Below are 24,674 nucleotides of genomic sequence, written 5' to 3'. Positions count from 1 at the left end.
TCTTCTCTGTGCAGACAGGAGCTGTGGTTAAGCCATTAGGCTGTATAGGCACAAGACAGGAATAGGTACCAGGTCATACCATGTCAGACCCAGTCAGATCTTAGCACCCCTCCCCCCAGGGGTTATGATCCATAAATTGAAAACCTCTGCCTTAGATGCTCTCTATCCAAGACATCCATTCCTTGATTCCAGCTGACTGGAATTCAGGCAAATGTGATGTGACCTTGAGTTTTTACAAGCACAGACTCCCGCTGTTCTTACATGCAAAAAGTGTTGGCTTAGGGCCTACTGGGCCTCAAATTCAGTGCCAGGAAAGGACAGGACTGACAACCCTGTTTGTGGAATTTACTCTACATAGTGTAGGAGGCCTTCCTGAAAGGGTAGGTGGGTACTAGGGAGCTGGAACAAGCTCATGCTGTGGTTACAGGCTGTCTGTGACAAAGGGAGCCTAGGAAAAGCAAAAATGCTCAAAGTTCCAGAGGCCACATGAAGTCCCCAGAATTGCTCTCTAGAGCTTGGTTCTGAGATAGCCTCCTCTACTGTCCTTCCAGATAGCCCCTTCCTGTCTCTGCTCTTTGATAGTCATAATCTACCAAGCAGTCCAGTTCCTAGCCTGCTGTGAAGGGAGCCTCATATGTCCATCAACTACTTTAGGCATCACTCTCCTGTGGGCTGAAACATTCCTTATGCTAGCCAGAGCACTACGCTCTTCCTCCTAGTTCAGCAACAGTGCACACATCTGAGGGTCAAGACTAGGTACTTTCCACATGAGAAGATAAGGGATACTCCATTCACTGCAGGTTCCCCTGAGCTGATGATATTTAGTGGTCCACTCTCACCATGAGATAGATGGCAGTGACATCTGGGGAGAACAGTACTGGCTTCATGGAGGCAACCAGAGTAATTACTTGGACCACACCCTGCCACATTGTCCACTGAAGCCAAAGCATACTTCCAATACAGAAAGATTGCTAGAGATTGCACAGACCAGATGCTGCTAGGTGCCACACAGCACTCGTGTCTGTATTGGGCACAGTCCAGCACTAGATAGATGTTGACCAATTCAGCATAGCTGCACCAAGCTACGTCTACTTGGTTCTCAACCCCTGGCTGCCATTTACTTCCCAACAGAGAACCCATTTCATTTATTAAATTGTAATCCTCTCAGGTTACTGGCAGCTGACATTTTCTTTGGTGACACATGTCATATGCCATGGCTGAAGGAGGGCACAGCAGCCCCAAAGCTATGGTGCAAAGTTTGTGGTGAGCCTTTATCTACCACACTTCAGAATCCACCATGACCTAGCCTTAGTCAGAGCTTTCCTGGCCACCTTCTCCACCATGGGAGGGAAGCAATGGTGAAAAGGTCAAGTGCCTTCAGGCCCATCTGGATGTTGTCTTCATCAGGAAGGTAACCCAGACTGCAGAAGAATGACTCACCTGTGTGCCAATAATAGGATGCATACTTGGGACCTAGACTCTGTGCTTTAGCCGGGCAAGATGCCCAGGTATACTATGCAGCCCTCCATGAATGTCATTTCTGATCAAATCATTATCCTGACCTAGAAACAAAGACCGACTTAGTCCCACTCAAAGCCTGTACAGGACAGGAGACCTTGCTTTGTGGTAGGACATGCAGATGCAATGGCCACTTGCAAGTTTATGAGGCTCCCTGGGCTGGTACTCTACTAACAGGCAGCTCTCATAAGAGATATCCACTTGAAGTGACTAGACTCTCCCACCACCTATCTGCTTAATAGGCATCCACTGGGTTAAGCCCTATCACCAGCAGGGGAGGTCAGAAGCTGGTGCATCCTGTAGTGCCAACCATGGGAGCAGTAACCTAACCTAGGGATTGAGGTGCCAAATATGGGACCTGCTGAGCCATTATTATGGTTTTTGTCAATTTGATACAAAACTATACCTGAAAAGAGAAAACCTCAATCTCCATCAGATAGGTCTGAAGGCATGTTTGTGGGACATTTTCTTGATTGCTGATTGATATGGGAGAGTCTATCCCACTGTAAGTGGTGTCACCTCTGAATAGGCGGACCTACATTGTGTTTAAAAAGTTAGCTGTACAAGACAGGGGAAGCAAGCCAGTAAGCAGTGTTTCTCAAAGTTTCTGCTTCTAGTTCCTGCTGAATCTTCCCCGATGATGGACTGTAACTTGTAAGACAAATAAACCCTTTCTTCCCTAAATTTCTTTTGATCAGTATTTTCTCAGCAAGAGAAAAGTAAACTAGAACAGCTATGTGATCTTCACACTCTGATATGAGGACAGTGACATCTTCTCCCCACTGTACATCAGACAGGTGAAATGACCTGCCAGTGTAGAAAATACAAGCTGGGCAGTGTGACTCTACAAGCTCTAACTCTATACACAGCCCCTCAGCAGAAAGAGTAGTGGAAGAAATGAACTCAGACTGTAGGTGGGCAAGGTGTGGATGTACCTGCACATGTCTCCCAGACCACCTAAGCAGAGCTCACTTAATAGCTGGCAGCTATCAAGTAAGGCTTAGACTCTGGTGGGTGGGACTTAAGACTCTGCTGGGTGTGGCTAAGTCTATGGTGGGGTGGGGCTTAGGGTCAGACAAGACTCTTTGGCAGTTTGGTTTTATCTGTGGTCTCAGACCTAGAAGTCCAAAGGTATTTTGGAGAACTAGTGAATGGACTATCTAAGCAGAGGACAGCACGGCTCCTTCAGGCTTGCATCCTTCCAAGATACCCAGGTTGTAGCTGCCACATCTCCCATACTAAAACTGTGGCCTGGACTTGGCTCTCCCTGAACATAACCAATATGCACTCAACCCCCAAAAGAACAGGATGCCCTGTGGTGTTGAAGGTCTTCCTGTTCTTCTCTGGGACTGAGAAGGTCTGAACATGACAACCTGAAGGCATGTGCTATTAAATTTCGACTCTCCACATGTTTCATGAATTAAATAATTATCTAAATATGCTATTAATACACCTCAACATGCACACTTAAATTAAATGATGCCAAGTGTGCTGCCTAGGTCTACGTGTCAAATTGACACAAGCTAGGGTTATCTGAAAGAAGGGAACCTCAACTGAGAAAATATCTCTATCTAATCCAGCTATATTGCATTTTCTTAAGTAGTGACTGATGGGGGAGGGCTTAGCCTACTGTAAGTAGTGTCATTCCTGGGCTGGAGGTCCCGAGTTCTATAAGAAAGAAGACTAGGCAAGCCATGCAGAAATAGCCAATAAGTAGCACTTCTGTATGGACTCTGCATCAGCTCCAGCCTTCATGTTTCTGCCTTGTCCTGTTTGAGTTCCTGTTCTGGCTTCCTTCAGTGATGAGCAGCAATGTGGAAGTATAAACCAAATAAATCCTTTCCTCCCCAAATTAAAAAAAGAAATACATCTTACCATTATTCAAGCAGTGTCTGGTTTTGGCTGGTCACAACTGTCTGCAAAGCACATCTTTTTTCAGTAAGTCTTTTAGTAGTCCTTAGAGACCAGTATCTTTACAGCCAGGCCATACCACATTTATCTCTCTGAACCCACAATAAGAGCTCCACATATGACACCAAAAGGCAAAAAAGAGCCAAAGATGTCAACTCAGACACTGCCACTTCTGGTGCAGAAGGCTTGCCAAGCCCTTCTTCAATCCTTCCACATCCCCTACCCTACAGCTCTGTGCAACTTGCCTGGGCCCAAAGAGCTAAAAAGTGCTAGGCATGGGTTTTTATGAAGGCCTAGCATGCTCTTTCCCATGTCTGTAGCTTGGACAGTCTCTGGTATTACAACCCAGTATCCAATCACTACCAGGAATATAACTCACCTACAATCTCCAGATAAAATCTCACCAGAGGAATCCCCTAACCTGTAGACCAAGATAGACAGAAAGCTATGACTCTCAGGATAAACCTCTCTGGGATCTAAATGAGATTTCCCTCCACCCCCACCTCTGTCATTTACTCCTTATTCCCCAACATTTCCTCACTCAGCTAATCAACCCCAGCTGGAAATGGACATGGTAGCAGAAACAAGCCAAGGTATGGACAGGGGAATGCACTGTTTATTTGGAATGGCCATGTCCTTCCTCCAAGGGAGTTCATGCGGTCAGACGTGTCTGCATCTATTAGTGAAATCTGACGAGGATGGCACTGTGCACTGAAAGAAGGCCACAGTTTATGATGCCTTCGTGCTTGACCAGCTTGACAGGCACTGGCCAATCACAGCTAGTGGAGGGGTGATAGGTGATAGGTCAAGAAACTGAGATTTGGGATCTGAGATGAGCTTCTGTGTACTTGCAGCCTATGAGCCCTCTGCTGACAATGCCAAGATGTCCACAAAGATTCTGGGGCATGTGACAGGCCTTACCTGGGGATAGGCCACCAGCAGCCCCAGTTTCTCTCTCTCTCTCTCTCTCTCTCTCTCTCTCTCTCTCTCTCTCTCTCTCTCTCTCTCTCTCTCTCTCTCTCCCTCCCTCTCTCCCTCCCTCCCTCCCTCCCTCCCTCCTTCTCTCCCCCTCCTCCCCCTCCCCCTGTCATTCTGCACCTCTTCCTGTCCAGAGGTATTGCTAGTATGGATCTGTATCATTAAACAAGAGGAACCAGCTCCACACATCCTTTTTCAATAAGTCTACCTTATCCCAGCTTCTTCTGAGATACCTGACTGGGTCCACTTGACATGCCCTAATGTTTTCAGCACAGTATGCCCCCTACCCACTGCAGTTGTGCTTTCTCAACAGCCATCTCCCAATTTCAGCAGCCTTGGCAGTCATGACATCCAAGAAGCTTGAGAATAACCACCCCCTAACAGTTCTCCCTGATTCGTTCCTTTCTCCTCTCACCTTACTTGAAGCAGAAAAAGAGAAGGCTTTATCCTCCACACTGTGCTTGGCAATCTTAGCTGAATATTCAAATACATTGCTTACAAGTTCTGTTTTTCCTGACCAGTGAGATTACTGGCACATTATCTAGGGATGCAAGTATACCACAGCAAGAGAAGAGTTACATGTACAGGTGCCAAACACATGCCAGAGGCTCTAGGTTAGGAGATGGATGGGTAAGTTCTACCTCTTTATAAGGGTAAAAAGGGTGGCCAGGGATCTCAGTGCATGTCCTTACTCAAGTGTCTGTTTGCCTACCAAAGAGGAGGATATTGGTCTTACCCTTGCTCCAAGCCCTTGGCCTCAGTGATTCAGCTACTGCCCTGTTATCAAAGCCTTCTTTACGCCCTTGAATGCCCTAAGGACCCCCAGATCAAAGCTCACTGAGAGCCCTTCTGTCACACCTCTTTCCTAGCTCTAGCTCCTCTTTCAAGCTGCCAACATGTCTTCCCAGGGTTGAAGGAGATGGTCCAGGCTGGCCCCATAGGTCTGCCTTGCTGATCATAGGAACTGTTCAGAAACTCAGCATCAGTTTACTTTCTGTTCCAACTAAGAGTTAGCACATTGTCACAACTCTAGTCTTGTTTTTGTTAAATATACTTTAGTTTATTTTCGTAATTTTATGCTTTATTTTGTACAATCTGGCTTTTAACCCCTGGCTTGAAATGGCTTTGACTTATGTGTTCTTCAGAAGAAGAGCTATACTGGGGGGAAAGAAGGGGATTTTTATCCACAATTATTCTCAGGAAATGATATAGCCTTGCTGCCCATTCTGGCTACACCACCCAGGAGTTCTTGGATTTGTAAGAACTCAGGCTTTTTCCCCTCAGCTGGGACTCCCTGCTTAGGGAATTCTTCCCTGTGCCACCAACCCTTCATGTGGGATACAGTACTATTCATCCCTGACCCTAGAACATACACTTTCCCTGTGTCCAACACACTGTCCTAACCAGAGCTGGCACAAGGCACAGGAATAGGATTGTCCTTTCTTGCTTAGGATGAGGGCTGTGTTTTTGGCCTGCTTGTGCAGTAACATGCTCACTTCATGTGCTAGCAGGGCTCAACCATGGTGCTTGGACATGGGCAAAGTATCTGTAAGGTCTTATGCTAGGCAAGCATTCCACTGATGAGCTATTGTCAGGTTTCCTCCTCCACTTTTTCATGAGACAGGATCATATTAAGTTCTTTGGCCTTGGCTTCTTTAGAAGCTAGATTACAGGTAGATGCCACTAGGCCCAATTAAGTAACCTTTTAAATAAGTCATTTAAATAAGTCACCTTGATAAAGGCCCTTCAGGCCACAGTATCTGGAAGAGAAGATGGACCTTAAGCCTCCACTCTCAAAGGGCTTGCAGGGCTTCTGCAGTCACTGGGAATGCCGAGTAATCTGTATTTCTAACAGAGTGAACAACTGTACACCAAAACTGTGTGTGATTTACGATTCTATTCTCCTAGTTTTTTTTTTTTTTTTTTTTTTTTTTTAAAGGTGCTCATAGATCTAAAGCCAGGTTTGGTGGCTTTTGTGTACATGCTTGAAAACACACACACACACACACACACACACACCTTATATATAATCACAGTTCTGGGGAGGCCAAGGTAAGAGAATCACAAATTTAAGACTGGGATACAAAACAGAGAGATAGTTCCACACATACTTTTTGTCAATATCCAGAAAGTTTGGATTTTCACCCAGCACCCTAGGTGCTCTCAAGCTCACCCTACCTCTGAAGACTTGGTTTATTTTAGGAATCTCTTATGTGGGCAATCACTAGCTCACACTATACAGTCACTACTGTGAGACTAGAAAAAACGGTAGTTCTAGAATCCAAGAAGCCAGAGGGTTGAATAACAGATGATGCCACAGAGGGGCAGGCTACCTCCCCTTTAGGTAGAAGAGAAGACTTGAGAAAGGGTCAGCAGACTCTGCTGTTCTCAAGACCAAGGGCCTGTATTCTCTCCTACTGTTATGAGGGTGGGGGTTGGGACAAAGGAAAGTTGAGGGAAGACTGACCTTGAGGGCAGGGATCTCCACACTGTCCCCAAGGTTGATAGTGCCTGAGAGGATTGTCCCAGTCATCACGGTGCCCTGACCCTTGATGGAGAAGCAGTGGTCCACAGACATAAGGAATGGTCCAGAGGGGTTTCTTGTTGGGATGGAAATCTGGGACTTCAGGAGCTGAAAAAGAAATGCTGGTATAAACACCTACAGGTGCAGGGGCTACGCCACTGGCATCCTCCAGGGCCACCTTGCAAGCTGGCACAGGTCAGTAGACCAGTGCTGTACTTAACTCAATGAGAAGGACTTGGTGAGGACTCCACACTGCAGCTGAAACAGCTGTTGCAGGTTATCTGCCCTATGGTCCTCACATACAGTCCCTCCCCAAGCTGCAAGCTCCAAGATTCTTCATCTGATTTCCAGATGTCATCCAGGCCTTGCCTGCCATGCCATATCCCAGTGCCAGGCACCCACAGTAGGCAGACCTCTGCAGAGATTTCTTCTGTATGGCTGAGTCTCCTCACCTATCACTACAGTCCACTCCCTGCTGTTAACATCTGCCTATCCCCACTCCAAAAGGTCATGGACTTAAGAGATCTCTAGTAGCTAGCACCATGCTTGAGAGAAAAGCATATGAGTGAAGGATAGATGGAGCAAAAACTCAAGGTGAGAGGGTGGAAGGCTGGCTTCCAGGGGCGACACTCTATGCCTAAGGTCCAAAGCAAAGGGCTGCACACATAAAACTTTTGTGCCCTCTGCCAGGCAGGCACTAACAAATGGAGATATAAGTTCACTGGGTCCTGAGGCTCCTGGAATCTGGGCTTCCACTTTTCCTTCATGGCTGGCTTTTTTTTTTCTTGAAAGGTTCATAATTTTATCACTGGACAAACACCCTAATTTAGACATGAGCAAGTCTCCAGGTTAAAATTGTTGAAATCCATCTGGTAGGACTAATCGATGACCACAATTCAGTATAAGCCCTCAGTCTTGCCATTGTGTGAATCTTTACAGGCCCAGCTTCGTTCTCCTCCAGTGTCTTTTCTTAGAGATGTATCTGATCTTGTTATCAGATTTCATCCGAATCCACTGAGGAATAGAACAATTTTGCTTTTGTTTCTTGGCCAGTAATCGCTTGATTCTGAAAGTCTTGTGAGACAACATGGTGAGAGCATTGAATCAGGTGTAGTGCCACGATGGCAGAGGAAAGAGAAAGGCCAGGCCTGAAAAACATGGCTGGCTTTCTACATGTAATAGTACAACTGGCCAGCGTTCCTCAGGCCATTTATGTGCTTGAGACGCTGTCAGAACTAATCACTATTTTTTTTTAAAGAGCACAGAGATTCCACTGCTTTCAGTTTCCTACTTCTGATTTCAGGAGAGAGTAGTAATAATGTCTAAGTATTCAGGTCAGCAGTAAGTGTTCTTAAAGTATTGTCTTGTGATAACTGTTTCTTTGAAAAAATAATGGAAAGATTCAAAACAGACTAGGTCTGAGATGTATATAGACTTGGTCTGAGATATTATACTTTGTAGACATGTTTCATAGTCACATTTTCCTAGATTTTGCTTAATTGTTCCAGGATCCCAAATTTGTGTTCTCTAGAACTGACAAAATAATAAGTGCCTGCCCAGAAAACATTTGCTAAGTGTGAAACACGGGCATGGCTGGTACATGGAAGTCACATGTGAACTTAGCTCTGGAATCTGGGTGACTCCAACAAATTCTGACCATGGTCTGGGTCTGAGTTACCACTGAGATAAGCAAGTAAATAAATAATCTATGTTCTTCCTTTTGTTCCCTGACATAAAGTAGGAAGCCCAGGCATTGTGTTACTGAATGATAGAAAGTTCCAGGGCAACTTGAGCTACTTAATGAGATCCTACTCCAACAGAAAGGAACAGCAATGACAGAACTGCCCATACTAATTTATTTCATACAGTAGGAATGAGGTAGGGTAATAGGTGGGGAGACTCATCCCTGCAGAAGAGGCCTCTCAAGAGGAGGTAACTTCTCTAGGAGAAGCTGGCATTCCACACTTGTCTGTCATGAGTGCTTGATTGGGAGAGAGGGATACATGGCATATGAGGCCTGTGTAACATCTGTGAGCCTGTATCCCAGGTAAGGAGTTTCTCAGGATGGATGTATCCACATACTGTCACAAAGTGACTGGGGCAAGTCATTACACTTCTCTGAATCTCACTTTTCCTCAGCCTTCCAACTTTTGGTTGGAGTGTTGCAGATTCAGTATGTAAAGAACTTAAGGGGCTGGAGAGATGGCTCAGCGATTAAGAGCACTAACTGCTCTTCCAGAGGTCCTGAGTTCAAATCCCAGCAACTACATGGTGGCTCACAACCATCTGTAATGAGATCTGGTGCCCTCTGCTGGTGTGTCTGAAGACAGCAACAGTGTATTTATATATAATAAATAAATCCTTTTTCAAAAAAAATAAAGGATTTAAATATGGAGCCTGGTGAGCCAAATCATGTCACTGTTGTGGTAAACATATCACTCCTAGTAATTCAATTAGCCTCATAGCATCTCTGTGGCGTTGCCATTACCTTTCCTGCACTACAACTTTGTTCACTGCATGAAATAAGTAATCTAATACAAGTAATTCTTGTTGTTTGACATAGTCTCACTAAGCGGGATGGCTTCCCTTCTCTCAACCCCACACCCATGAATCTTTTGAATCCAGAGAGCAGTAGGCAGGCCAAGGTGAGCACACATTCTAACTCCTGAACCAGGTGAGTGACTGGGCTCAGTGACTCAGTGCACTTCCTCCTCACCGCCTTCTTCCTTTGTATCACTATCCATACTACGTTGAACACATCCCTGTCTGCTGGCTACCATGGGATATTGCTGACACCTGCCAGGCAAAAGGAAGAACAAGGACAGTGGTCAAACCAGTATTTATCAGATTGCCTGAATGAAAGCCTCATTCACTGGCAAGGTGGTGAGCACTATCACTGTGCTCTGTGCTTCTGCTTTGCTCTCAGTGCTCTCTGTTCAGTGAGAAGGAAACAGCAATGGACTACTTGGATGACTGGGCTTACTGTTGCTGCCATTGCTACTGAGCCTGGAGGAGCAGCCTGAGCCTTAAACCCATAGTTCTACAAAATAAAATGTCTATAAATGTGGAGGCTGCCAGGATGGAGGCTGTGCTGCTCCAGCTGCTAGGCTTTACTTAGTTGGAGGCAGACTGAAGAAACCTATGCAATCTGAAGGACAGGAATGGTGTTTGTGATCAGATATGCTAAACAAGACTGAGTCTCCACTGAGTGAGAGGAGAGAGTTGGGAGTATAGCAGGCTTGAGGGACAGGTAACAAACAAAGGCACTACTTTGTCTGAATGGAAGTATAAAAGAGAAGGGACAGAGTAGAAAGCACAGTGGGTCAGGTCAGAAGGACTCTGCAGAGTCTAGTGCCCAGGGGTTCTATGGACCTTTGTTTTGGAGTCTCTAAGGGAGGTGAAGAGTCTGACATCAGAGTGTGAGAGGGGCCCTTGGAGACCTCTTGCTAGGATTGCCTCTTCATCTTAAGCAGAGGGAAACTTGAGGGCAACCTGAGCAGGACTGGGGCAGAGGGCAGCCTGGGTTTAAGCCAACAGTACCTCAATGAGTTCTGAGATGCCCTGTGGAGCTTCCATTTCAGGAGCCTCTGGTCCCCCAGGCTTGGCTGCCACAGGAATAATCGGTGCACCCCGGAATCTGAAATAGAACAACAATTATCAAGACAGTCACAGCGCAACCTGGCGCAGACCTGCAGAGATGCCGGCACATCACTGAGCATGCCACATGCCTCTTTTTCAGCCTTTCAGATGAGCATGAGAAGGTAACATCACTGCTCTGAATTGCCAGGTGAAATAGAGGTACTACAAAAAAAAGATATTGGAATCTAAGGGGTTCACCTACAAGTTCAACTCCTCCTGAGCCTTCCCAGGAAGCAGCAGGGATCTAGGCAGGTCTTAAGACTACAAGGAGCTCTTTAAAAGATCCCCACAATCCAGTTCTCTGAAATTTAAGGCTACTGGTGATCCCTAAAGCTGCATCTAGAAAGCCCTACTCTCTGAGGAGAATCTCTTACTTAAGCCATCTTCATTAAAACAAAACTAGCAGTAACACTACCAGAGAAGGAGGAAAAAGCCACTCATAATCTACCCCCCAACTCCCATATGCTACATTTTCCTCTGAACATAGCTTTTTCATGCTTTGTACCAAGGAATTTCCCCTGGCTTAGTTACATTCTATTATTGTAATAGACACCATGGCAACTTATAGAAGGAAGTTTAATTGGAGGCTTACAGTTTCAGAGGGTTAGAGTCCATGATGGCAGAGCAGAGGTGTGCTAAATGAAACATCTGAGAATTCACATTTTGATCCACAAGTAGGAGGTAGAGAGAGAAAGAAACTGGGAAGGGTATGAGTATAAAACCCACAGTTTAACCTTGTGACTTGGAAGTTCCTCATTTATGAGCATTCACTGCAGCAAGCATACCAGCAAAGGGCAGACTTGTCTTGGCTTTAGGGGAATCCATAAGCTATGAACCTCAGACTGAACACACCTTGAAAGATCAATAGCCAAGGTAAACAAGTACACGTCAAAGACTCTTCATGGAATCAATAAGAGCTTAAACAGAAATGACCCAACTTTTCCAGAACTCTAGAGTTAACCAAAGGCTTGAACAAGAAAAGTGAAAATGGTTGGGAATTTGAGAACAAGTTATAAATAGATATTTTTAACCTGCTTTGTTCCATTTACCTACCAACTCTGTGGTGGCCTTGACAACTAGAACCATGCTAGCGTCAGCTAGACCATAGAGGGAGCAGAATGGGTTTAAGTTCTATCAGAGCACTTGACCCCAAGAAATACAATTTTCCTATTTGGTAGTTTCCTAGAGGATTCCATCAGAAAGGCTATGTGTATCTGGACTGTTTGAGGACTTTTAAATAGGAGTAGAAAGAGTATCAGAACTCTCCAAAAGCTAGGAGATAGAGATGGGCTGTTTGACACCCCAACAGTAGATTGAATGGACCCTGACCTTAGCATCAATTTCATGGCTGCCACCTTTCTGACAACCAAGTGCCCACTTCCCAGAGACTGTTGAGGCAACAAAGGTTCAAAACAAAGCGCAACCCATGCAAGAATGGATCCCTAGCCTAATGGGATATATCTGACAGATAACTGTGGTAGACTGGATGGCTTGAGATTGAGATTGGGTCTTCACGGCAGTCTAAAAGAAGGCTCTCCATGTAGCTGAAAGCAAGCTCAAGGCATCAGGTACAAATGTGGAAGGCCAAAGGAGGGATCTCTACCTCTACTCTCACTGCCCTTACAACATGGAGGAAGGAGAAGACATAGAGAAAGTGACTTAATCAAAAACATGCTCAAAGTTTGGGAGGCTTTCTCTTCCCCTCCTAGGTCTGAGAGCTCCCCCTAACTGATTCTAGTTTTCATCATCTTTGCATGTACACATATTTAGCTTGGTCAATCAGGCCACAGCTGACTATATATATGTATATATTATATATGAGCCAATAAGTTCTAGAGAAAGAGACTTGTTAGATTGTTAGAGGAGGAAGAGAATGATGACTTCATTCACATTGGCTCTGGCCAGTAAGCCAGCTCCCAGATGCTATGTTCTTTGGAGAAGAAAGACTGCCTTGAAGACTTACCAGAGACAGACACAGTATGAGACTCACCACATGGGGGCTTCTGTCTCATGCAAGGAGACCCATTCCTAACTCAGCCAGCAAGACTCCATACTCCAGTTGTAGATATTTGTTCCTGTTGCTATCTCCAGCCTCCAAGACCTGCTGCTCCAGAAACCTGTGATTCCAGTCTTCCACACATGCCAGACAGGGGACACAGCCCTCCTGTTGCTGCTGTTGGTGATCTGCTTTCTGCAGATCTGCTCTGAAGGAACATCTCTCAATTGGCACCTAAGGCTCTCAGAGAAATCTCTGGGCTACACCCCAAAGCCTGCTGAGTGCATGGAGTTATGATAGTGACAACATTTGGTTGGCATCCTGCTGCTGCTGAGGGCTCCTGAGTTTCTGCTTCTTGTTTGAATTTTTCCTTTCCTATTTAAGGTGTTACTCCTGCATGGAAAATGAAGTTTCTCCTAACTTCCCTTTGCTATCTTCCCACTAAGTTCTCATAATGAGGGTAGAGAGAAACCCAGGATAGGACAATGATTAGCTCATTTTCTCATTGCAAAAGCCCTTTCCCTGAGTGCATCTGTTGAAAATAAAGGGAAATAGTCAACAGCACAAAGAGGTGAAAGGTAACTGCTTAAGCAAACAATGAGATGATTAAAAAGCTTAGCAGGAAAAGTTAAAAAATCAGATGCTCATAGCTGGCTTAGAAAAGCTCTCACATATCCTGAGAACAGAGGTCACCACGGGCACAGAACTTGCATGTTCAGGAGAGACCTAGAAGAAGCTGGGCCCTCACCTCTGTCTTTCAGGTTCTATGTAAACAGAGAGTAAAAACAGATGTTAACTGCTGCTGGAACTCTGACAGCTTGGCCCCACATGCATACAGAAACCCTCATCAAGGAGCATCCCACATCCAGGGAAACTTCTGTCCTATCATTAGTGACCACTAAGCTGAGTGGAAACTTCAGGGCCCCCAAGACAAAGAATACATACTTTTCCCAATCTGATCTGTAAAGTTATCTATAACAAAGTATAATGAGGGTCTATGTGACTTCCAATGCTACTTCAATATGTTATTATCAAATCAACAAAAATTTCTTCTACAGCCAGGCACAGAGACTAAGGTATAAGCCTTTAATCCCAGCACTCAGGAGGCACAGGAAGGCAAATCTCTGTGAGTTCAAGGCCAACCTAGTAGAATGATTTCCAGGACACTCAGGGCTGCACAGAGAAACTGGTTCAAAAAATCAAAACAAAACAAATTTATTATATAGGCACATTAGTTCAAAGTTTGTTCAAGTGTGTGTGTGTCTGTGTGTGTGTGTTGTGTTGTGTTTTGCTATGATATAATACCTGGGCCAAACAACTTAATAGAGAAAAGATAAGACTTATTCTGGTTTAGTGTTGCAGAGTCTATTACAAAGGGAAGGGGCATGGTGGAACAGAACCACTCAACTCATGACAGCCAGTAGCAGAGAGAGTACACCCATGCTTTCTTCTCTTTTTATTCCATTTGGCCCCTCACCTACGGTATGGCTGCCAACATTCAGGGGGGTCTTATCCCTTAGTTCATCTTCTCTGAAAACACCATCACAGACATACCCAGAAATGTGTTATGTTAACCTTCTAAACACTTATCAATCCATCAAGCTGACAACCAACATCACCCATCACAACTGCAAAGAAGCTAGAGAAGAGTCCACTTATAAGAAAGAATTAATAGAGACTGTCCCTAGGAAGCTCTCCCAGACTTGATAGCAGTTTTTCCACAGTGTGTTCAAATAAATAAACCAAGTCTAAACAACTCCAGGGTAAGATGGCAATCCTCAACCAAATGAGAAAGTGTAACAGTTGGTGCAGATCTTTATAGGTTTGAGGACAGCTTAGGCTATGGAGAGAGCTTCAGAATGGCCATGGTTACATAGAGACCCTGTCTCTCAACACACACACACACACACACACACACACACACACTGATATACTGTGACAATTTCCTCCAAATTGAAACACTTATTCTTCTGTGAAGCTCATTAAGACTCAGGAAGTTCTAAAGGAATCCTTAAGATTTAGAAAGGAAATAATGGGAAGTGTCAGGAAGTCTCTGAAATCAGATTCACAGAGCACTTCCTTCCCCTAGGTTAAGTAAGCTTTATGCTTGCTGAAGAGAGAGATCCAAAGTTGTGTGGCTGCCTGCAAGTCACAGAGAGCCCCAGGTTCCCAGCTGCTAGCAAGTCACTCATGGAGTGTGGAAGTTCAGTGATACAGCCTCCTTAAAGTTGCCCATGCTCTTAGAGTTAAGTAGACCTAATAAATGCAGCAATGTGCTATAGTAGACCTCAGTCTGTCATCAGTTCTCTATCTGGGGTAAGTAGATGCTTGTTTATATCACCCTAGGAAAGTCAACACAACAGACATTAAAAAGAAATCCATAGTTTGGAAATGCAACAAATGAAATGAAAACTCCACATGAGATCAGGAATGGGTCTGAGCATGCAGAATAGAGAGCTGACAACTGAGATTGGTTCACCCGGGAAAAGGAAGCAGAGAACCCAGTTGTAGTGGCAAAGCTGTATCTCAGACATAGCAGCTTAAATACAATGGTGGCTTGTGAAACAAGGAGAATAAATGGGATCATCATGGATGACAAAATCATAGTCTGTTCCTTCCCAAATTTGATGAAAATATTAACCTGAACATTTTAGAACTGAACAAACTCCAACCATTAACTCAAAAAGTAGGCAGATGACAGCCTTGGCTGGTGATGAGGATATCCCCCAGCTTGGAAAGAAACCATCTCACAGGTGAGAATAATAGTGCGTGGGGCTGGTCTCAGCCATGGAGACCAGGAGGATGTTATATTTAAATTGTAGGAAGCCCATCAACACATATCATATATCTAACCAACAAATATGCTTCAAAAAATTAAAAAGAACACAGAAGTACCATGTGGCCAAGGAATTCTACTACACGTGTCCACAAGAATGGAAGGAAGAAATGAATTTATGTTCACATGTGCCTTAGTTACTTTTTAGCACTGGGACAGAACACCACAATCATCGCAACTTATAAAGGAAAGTGTTTAATTAGGCTTATGGTTTCAGACAATAAAGTCCATGACTACATCACCAGCAGCTGAGAGAAGAAGAAGGGAATAGACATAGACTTTATGATTCTGTATGTGGCAAAGGCTACCAGAGTGTCACTGGGTTCCATTGTTTAGTCTGGTTTTGAAGGACAAATGATAGCAACTAGCCGAGGGATTAGAGTCCTTGTAAGGACAATCATAGAATTAGCATAAGGCTCTGCAAAGAGGCTTCTAAGACCAAAACACTGAACTTTAAGTAATTCCTGGCTCCTAAATTTCCTTCCCATAACTGCAGTGTCCATTTACCCTTGTGCCTCAGTTTCCTCATTAAGATGATAGTAGAATCCCTGATATAATTACTTTGAAGACTGCAATGAAAACATCTAATCAGGTACTGTGCACATCATGTAAGTTCTATATTATTTAAGAAATGAACTCAAGATTCTGGAATAATCTCAGTTCTTGCCTGTGTCTGATGGTAATAAAGGATTGATCAATTAATGTCTATAATTTATTCTTGGTTTTTTGTGTATATTTATTTTACATAGTGTTCCAGTTTCCTTTATGTTGCCATGTCAAAATAATCTAACAAAAAGCAATGTAAGAGGATAAAAGGTTTATCTGCTTTTCACTTCCAGACCATAGTCCTTCACTGATGGACATCAAAGCAAAAACTCAAACCAGTAAGTAGAAGCAGACACCACGAAGAGATGCTACTTGCTAGCTCATTTTTGCTAGGCTCACACTTAGCTAGCTTTCTGATACACTTAAGGACCACCTGTCTAGGAATAGTGCCGCCAACAGTGCCTTGGGCACTCCTACAATTATCAACATGAAGGCTGAGGGAATGGCCCAGCAATTAAGAGTAAGCATTGCTCTTATAGAAGACTAGAGTTCAGTGCCTAACACCACTATCAGCCGCTCACAGCTGGAGGTAACTTCAACTCTGGGGTAATCTAATGTCTTCTATTCTTAAGCACAATCCTACATAATTTAAAACACAAAGATAAATCAAGTCAATTATTCAAAGACATGTTCACCAAGAAACTTAGTCTAGACAATTCCTCAACTTAGAGGCTTCTCTTCTCTCAGATGACTCTAGGTTGTATCAAGTTGAAAGGTAAGGCTAACTAAGGTGCATAGCGATAGGATTCATAGACATTTCATTCATGTGTGCCATGTAATTGCACATACTTATTCACTACTCTCCCCTCTCTGTTTATTGCTATTCTTTCCCAAAGATAGTTTTATTTCTACTTCCATGTCTCACATATCCATATATGGCTTTATGTGTCTATATGATACCTAGAATCCACAAGTGAGAGGAAAACATATGCCATGTATGTTTGAGTCTGACTAAATTTGATGATCTCTGGATGCATTTATTTCCCAGCAAATGACATAATTTCATTATGGCTGAACAGAAATCCACTGGGCATATATAGGCCACACCTATTTTATTTACTCCTCTGTTGACAGATACCTAAGCTGATCCCATAACTCAGGTAATTGTAAATATTGTTGCATGAATATGAATATGCAGGTGTTTCTGTTGTAATTTAAAAATGATAGAAAATGACCAGAATATTGGATGTTACAATTATGCCTATCATGTAACTGGCTATTAAAATCCTAACTTTAGTAATGATTTCTACAAGACATTTACTTGTTGTATTCAACATATAGTTTGTATCTTTAAAATTATTTATATATGTTGAAATTTGTTAACACAAAATAAAACTTTTCTCATGATAATATCAGAAAATTACGTTAGTCCTTCCAGAATAAAAAGATTAATCAAGTTCCCAACAATTATCATATAATGATTATATTGGTTTGAAAACTGCACACATTGTATCAGGTTTTGTTACTCTTCTTAATCTGGCCACAGAACATAGGTTGACACTTTACACAGAGCTGGCTTTGAAACACTTCCCATCATTCATGAGTTGTGTGACCTAGAACAATTTACTGCAGCCAGTCCAACTTTAAGATTTTCTTCTGTCAAAGTGGTCTGCAGAAGTGACATCCACCTTGTGGGGTCATGACAGAAGGAATGGAAAGCCCCTACCAGCATAGTTCTTGGTGCCTAGGTGCACCAAAAAGACCTGTCCTCTCCCCCATTCCCTACCCACATAGCACTTTGTCCAAGGAATCCAAGACAATGGGAGTGACCATTTGTGAAAAACTGAAATTACACACAAAGCAGGAAACAAACATTTTTAAAAATCAGACCATGAAGAGGAGATGCCCCAAATTTCAAATACAGATGTGCTCACACAGCAAAGACATCCTAGACAGGCAAGACAGATGCCAGAAAAGCACCCGCAGAGAAAGAAGCAGCACTGGAGTGTATGAATGTTCTTACTCTTCTGTCACTTAGACACTGATTCTATTAAGTGAACATGAATACAAGTGTTTTCAGTGAAAATATTATGCTTAAGGTATGAATGTGTTATTTTAAATTTTTTTTAATTATTTTCTGCTCTAACAGATTTTTTTAAAATTAACTAATGGCAGCTTAGTCTCTGAGGACAAAAAGCTTCTACTATTGAAGCTACAAAAATAAATACAAGAAAAACAAAACAAAGCTATTACCATCTAGATACTGTTTCCACTGAAGGCACAGAGCCTGGTTAAACCTAGGGGTGCCGAAAAGACATGGCAGGACTGAGCTGAGACATTTCTTTGAAACAGGTAAGAAAGATTTAGAGATAACCCAGTTTAGTTTTCTCCCAACATCTGTGGCAGCTGTGCCACATCAATCTGCCTGCACTACAGTGTGAGTTATGCACTCCAAGTCACATGTCTTTTCCTTCCTCAAGGCTCTTGGTCATTGCCATTACCCCACTATCCTGGGGGCCCAAGAAGAGGTCACTGAAGGGGAGAACCCTGGGAAGAACTCAGCACCACTAGATCCTACTGCCCATCTCAAGCCTTCTGAAGTCCCTTTGACTAAGTCTGCCCCTCACCTAACCTTTCATCTGCTGACCTCTTCTCAGGACCTCTGCAGGCCTCCCTACAGCCTAGATTTTGTTTCTCTTTAAGGAAAAGTCCTCTGGCTAAAATAGTCCACCCAGCTATTTCCAAAAAACCCAGTGTCTGCTATTCACATAGCTTAGGCCTGGTTTTCTTTCTTTCTTTCTTTCTTTCTTTCTTTCTTTCTTTCTTTCTTTTTTTTTTTTTTTAAATTGGTTATTTTATTAGTTTACATTTCAAATGCTGTCCTCCTTCCTGGTTTCCCCACTGTAAGTCCCCAATCCCATCTCCCTGTTTCTATGATAGTGCTCTCCCACCCACTCCCAACTCATCTCCCTAGCATCCCTCTATGCTGAGACATCAAACCTCTGCAGGACGAAGGGCCTCCCCTCCCATTAATGCCAGATAAAGCATTCCTCTGCTATATCTGCAGCTAGAGCCATGGGGTCAGTCCATGTGTAATCTTTGGTTGGCGATTTAGTTCCTGGAAATTCTGGAGGGTGGGGGGGTCCAGTTAGTTAATATTGTTGTTTTTCCTATGGGGTTGCAATCCCCTTCAACTCCTTCAGTCCTTCCTCTACCTCTTGCCTTGGCATCCCTGTGGTTCAGTTGGATGGTTGGCTGAGAGCATCTGTATCTGTATTGGTCAGGCTCTAGCAGAGCCTGCTGGGTTACCACTATACCAGGCTCCTGTCAGCAAGTGCTTCCTGGTATCAGCAATAGTGCCCTGGGTTTGGAGTCTGAAGATGGAATGGATCCATCCCTAAGTGGGGCAGTCTCTGGATGGCGTTTCCTTCAGTCTCTGCTCTACACCTTGTCTCTGTATTTTCTTTTGACAGGAACAATTCTGTGTCAAAATTTTTGAGATGGGTGGGTGGCCCCATCCCTCAAATGGGAGCTGTACATATCCCCTGGCTATGGTCTCCACAGGTTCTCCCTCCCCTTTGTAAGTTTTTCAGCTAATGCCATTCTCATTGGGTTCTGAGAACCTCTTGCTTCCCTGGCATCTGGGACTTACTAGTGGCTATCCCTGGTTACCCATCTCCCCACCCCCAACCCCACCCCTGCTATATACCTCTCCATTCAATTTCCTGATTCTCTGTACTTCTCCCCCATTTCCTCCCACACCTGATCCTGTCCCTCCTTTTATCCTCCCCCTCCTTTTATCCTCCCCCCTTCTCTCACCTGATTTTCTTATAACAGTATCCTTCCTTAAGTGAGGTTCTGATGAAATCCCACTTGTGCCATGATGTACAAATGGCTCACAACTAAACCCAAGGATTCCTGGAGCCATGGGCAAGTAAGAGACTGGAGCTCTTGCTAAGGTTTCTACCTCTGTGTGACACTAACAGAAATAGATGCTTTCTTCTGATCCCTGCTTCTTGACACATCACTAAAGCCTACTCCTATATATGTCCTTCATGTCCTCAAGAGAGACCCTACCTTCTTGGGTTCTTGAGCCTGCAGGCCTCTCCCTAAGACATAAATCAAAAAGGGGAGAAAAAAGTAAACACCCCAGCCCTGCTCTATACAAAGAACTAGGCACATGCTCAGCTAGAATCCCAATGCTTGGGAGCAAAACTTGGGTCCCTACAACAGAGAAGCTAAAGATTGGCCAGAGCTGCCAGAGGCCTAGTGTACCATCAGCCCATCAGCTCTTCAGGAGCCAGAGTCCAGCACCTTCTACACCAGAAGCAGGTTAAGGAAATTCTGTTGTAGGTGACAGAACTCTGGAATTAGAACCAAGCAGCATACCTACTCTGGCTCTGCTTCCAGCCTCAGGTCTAGGACCTAGTGAGTTCTCTCCCCCACTCCCCATCCTGTGTGTGTGTGTGTGTGTGTGTGTGTGTGTGTACACGCATGTGCTCTAAGAATTTGCCATAAAGTATCTGGAAATTCAGATCTGGGCAACACACTGCTAGATGTCTGATCATTTTCACCAGATTGAGACAGATGTGCTATTTTCTAGGCCTACTGTACATGAGCCATCCTGGCTCTTGGCACAAAGAGGAGAACTATCCAGGAATTCCTAGGTTGTTGTGAGGTTCCAGAAGAAGGACTCTAACCAGATGGCAGCCCTCAGCCCTGTAATGAAGTAATGGTTGACACCAGGAGCATTCAAGAGCATCTCCTGACCCGCTCCCATCTCCTCCAGTCTACCCACACAGATGTATCATAGTGCTCACTAGCCCAAACACACCTGTGTACCGAGGCTGACTTCCACAAGCATATAGTCCTAGATAACAACAACATATGTATACATATTACATATAAATTATTTTATAAGCCATGTAAAAAAGAAATCTAAGTAAACAGAATGAAAGCTTTAAGTTTTATGTCATAGACTTCCAAAATGACCATCATTTATCAAGTCTTATTTTCTCAGCAGTCAAACAGGTTGCAAAACCGACCTCTGGGGTAACCCATCGAACTTAATGATCTGTGTGTGGGAATCCCTGGCATAGGGCCAAGCCTCCTCATTACAGTTTTCCCTGCTAAGGACCTGCTACATGCAGGCTTCCAAGCACTTCTCCTAGAAAGGCTATGAGGCTGAACTCAACAGCTCCTGACTCACAAAGAAACAACACCTCAAGGAGGAAGAATTTTCCAAGAGCATGTGGCAACTGGCCACAGCAGTATGATGCAGGCCTGCAGAGTCCACAGAGTAAGAAATGAATCCCTGGAGACTGATAGTAAGGCCAATTCCAGGGAGTGTGTCAAGAATCAGGGGAACTTGGAGAATGCAGGGTTCTAAGCTGGCTGTAAAAGAAAGAAAAATACACAGTATTTTAAGAGAAGAAAGAACTAGGAATCTGCAAGAAAGATGCATCAAGGGTGCTGTCAGATGATAACACTTAGTGGAAAAATAAACAGAAAAGCCCAGAACACTGAACAGTGTCAATGTGGTGGTGATAACAACTGCCTCCAATTATGTCCAAGTGGAAGAGACTGACAGGGATCCTCTGAGGAAGCATTTTAATTTACTGCATTGGGGAGATTGTGAGTACATTTTTATCTACTATTCTGATTTCTGTTACATTGATAAATGTTTATGCAACAGTAATTTTAAATGCTTTCAGAGATAAAAAAATCACAAAGAAAAACAATCAAAGAGTTTGACTACATGAAAATTAGAAAATTGAGATGCTGAAGGAAAAGCAACTAAAATGGTTGGAACAAATGCTGAAGCCTCGAGTGTAGCAAGTGTGGTGATGGGCAAAGGGCTAGCAAGGTCGTCACTGATATCAACACTCCCGAAAAGCAAAAACAAAGGTTAAAATGCCAAGAGGCAAAGAGACAAAACATACATGTTAAAATCACAGACGTGTAAGTCCAAATGCTTACTATCAGTTACCTCAGTAGTCACCTGCAAACTAAAACCAGAGTGAAACACCATCATAACCCTAAGCTTAAAATGCATCTTATACCCACAGACAAATGTGGCTGCCAAGACTCATGTAATATGAAAAATGTTCAAATGTTCAAAAGGGGCTTAAGGGTTCATGGCTTTTGTTCCCATGATCTCACAGCTGAGAGTCTACCATGAGGGAGTAAGTGTAGAGACAAAGTCAGTGCTGTACAGAGGTTCAGTTCAGGTTCATCTGAGTATAACAAGAAAAACTGAACCCAGTCTACAGGGTGAGAACAGAATGTTAGCTACTTAAAAGCCTGCTAGGTAAAACATTAATAAACACAGAAACCAAAATTAAAAATATGCTATGATAGCCAGCTGTGGTGGTCCATGCCTTTAACCCCAGTACTTGGGAAGCAGAGGCAAGCAGATCTCTATGAATCCCAGACCAGCCTGGTCTACAGAGTTCCAGGACAGCTGGGGTTACACAGAAAAACCCTGTCTTGAAAAATAAAGAACAAAAAAAACCAAAACAAGAGTCATGACTACAATTGTTATTTTAAAGGAGTTGAATTTATATAACATTGACACATAAAAATTAGTCATTTTCATATTTTAGAGATAACAAGCCAAAGTGAAAGTAAAAGTAGTCTGTCTATATTTGCAAAAACCTCTGCAAAATTAAATGGGGGATAAATCAACTACAGAGGACCTGAACATTAAAAACTGAAAACACTGAAGAAAGAAATCAAAGATCTAGACCAGTGGTTCTCAACCTTCCTAGTGCTGTGAATCTTTAATGCAGTTCCTCAAGTTGTGCTGACCCCTGACCATAAAATTATTTTGTTGGTACTTCAGAACTGTAATTTTGCTACTGTTATGAATCATAATGTAAATATCTGATATGCAAGATACCTGAAATTGACCCCTATGAAAGGGTCATTTGGCTCCTCTTAAGGGGTCACAATCCATAGATTGAAACTACTGATCTAGATAGATGGGGAGACACTCAGTGTTTGTGGATTGGGAGAGAATATTGTTTAAGTATGAAATGTGCTAAAGTTACCTTCAGATCCCTATCAAAACTTTAACAGCCTTTTCAGAGATAGAGAAAAGCAGACCCTCAAATTCATACAGAATTGTACAAGTTTCAGCCAGCTGAACAGCTTCAAAAAGGGTCAGAGCTATGAGGACTCTGTTTCCTGACTCTGAAACATATCTCAAAGTTAGTTGTCAAAGTGATAAGGAAGGCCCATAAGATGAATATAGATTAATAGAATACTATTGCAGTGCATTAATGAGATTTTCCCCTATAGGCTTAGATAGTTTGCTTCATTGGTCTCTAGTTGGTTGGCACAGTTTGGCAAGGCTTCGATAGTGCAACCATGCTGAAGGAAGAAGCACATCACTGGGGTTGGTTTTGGGAATGAATGTCTCCTCTGCTCACATACTCTACTTTTGACTTGTGCATTTGAGGACATGAAATCTAAACTTCCTGATCCTGCGACCATACCACTCTGCCATGATGGATTCTTCTTTTATTTTCTGTCTTTCTTACTTTTTCTTTTTTTTTTAAATTTAACAACTTTATTTAAAAAAACAAAGATAACTGTACAGATTTTAAGGATTTTTGCATGAAAGCATACAAATATATTTTTGTCAGTACTTGATTTTTTTAAAATTTGATAGTATGCAATAAAATCTTACTAATTACAATGAGCATAAAGTACATGTAAAACAAGATGTATGTAACCTGGAAATAGTCAAAGTTTTCTTGGTGTGTAAATATTAAGCATGATAATTTTTCATTTTCTTTTCTCTTTTATTTTTTGGGCTTTGGTTTTTTTTTTAATGAACTTCATATAGTCTGTGAGTTGTTTCTGCAGTGTTCAGAGCTTTCTGGGGTTAGTATCCAATTATCAGTGACTGCATATTATGTTTTATTTGTGACTGGGTTATCTCACTCAGGATGATATTCTCTAGATGCATCCATTTTCTTAAGAATTTCATAAAGTCAGTGTTTCTGATAGCTGACTAGTACTCCATTGAGGAAATATACCTCAATTTTTGTATTCATTCATCTACTGAAGGACATCTGGGTTCTTTCCAGCTTTGGGCTACTATAAATAGGGCTGCTATGAACATTGTTGTGCATGTGTCTTTCTTGTATGTTGGAGCATCTCTGGGGTACATGCCCAGAAGTAGAATAACTGGGTCTTCAGGTAGTACTATGTCCAATTTTCTGAGTAACCAACAGACTGATTTCCAGAGTGGCTGTACCAGTTTACAACCCCAAAAACAGTGGAGAAGTATTCCTCTTTCTCCCCATCCTCGCCAAAATCTGTTGTCATCTGAATTTTTGATCTTGGCCATTCTGACTGGTGTGAAGTGGAATCTCAGGGTTGTTTTGATTTGCATTTCCCTGATGGCTAAGGATGTCAAGCACTTTCTTAGATGCTTCTCCACCATTCAATATTCCTCAATTGAGAACTTTTTGTTTAGCTCTGTACCCCATTTTTATAGGGTTGCTTGATTCTCTGGTTTCTAACTTCTTGAGTTCTTTGTATACCTTGGATATTAGGCCTCAATCTGATGTGGGGCTGGTAAAGATCTTTTCCCAATCTGTTTTCTTGACAGTGTCCTTAGCCTTATAGTAACTTTGCAATCTCATTAAGTCCCATTTGTCGATATTTGACCTTAGTGCATGAGCCATTGGTGTTCTGTTCAGGAAATTTTCTCC

At 43.0% G+C, this 24,674-nt stretch overlaps 2 protein-coding genes across 5 annotated transcripts in view; both read right to left on the bottom strand.

The window, feature by feature from the left end:
* The window catches only part of EEFSEC (eukaryotic elongation factor, selenocysteine-tRNA specific), a gene marked incomplete at its 5' end in the record, with an annotated part of 211,969 nt that overhangs the window by 104,160 nt on the left and 83,135 nt on the right, over positions 1-24,674 (bottom strand). For all 4 annotated transcript variants that reach the window (XM_080932444.1, XM_080932446.1, XM_080932445.1 and 1 more), the window contains 2 exons: positions 6,875-7,039; positions 10,472-10,568. In XM_080932444.1, the coding sequence (XP_080788570.1) occupies positions 6,875-7,039; positions 10,472-10,568 (262 nt within the window). The remainder of the gene's footprint in view (positions 1-6,874; positions 7,040-10,471; positions 10,569-24,674) is intronic.
* Positions 7,865-8,020, bottom strand: LOC308432465 (large ribosomal subunit protein eL39-like; the record flags this gene model as incomplete). Its single annotated transcript, XM_080932211.1, has 1 exon — positions 7,865-8,020. The coding sequence occupies one exon, from the start codon at positions 8,018-8,020 to the stop codon at positions 7,865-7,867; it is 156 nt and encodes a 51-aa protein (XP_080788337.1).

Source organism: Micromys minutus (genome assembly GCF_963924665.1).
Source record: "Micromys minutus genome assembly, chromosome: 18".
Classification (NCBI taxonomy): domain Eukaryota; kingdom Metazoa; phylum Chordata; class Mammalia; order Rodentia; family Muridae; genus Micromys; species Micromys minutus.
This window is presented reverse-complemented; position numbering and strand designations above follow the sequence as displayed.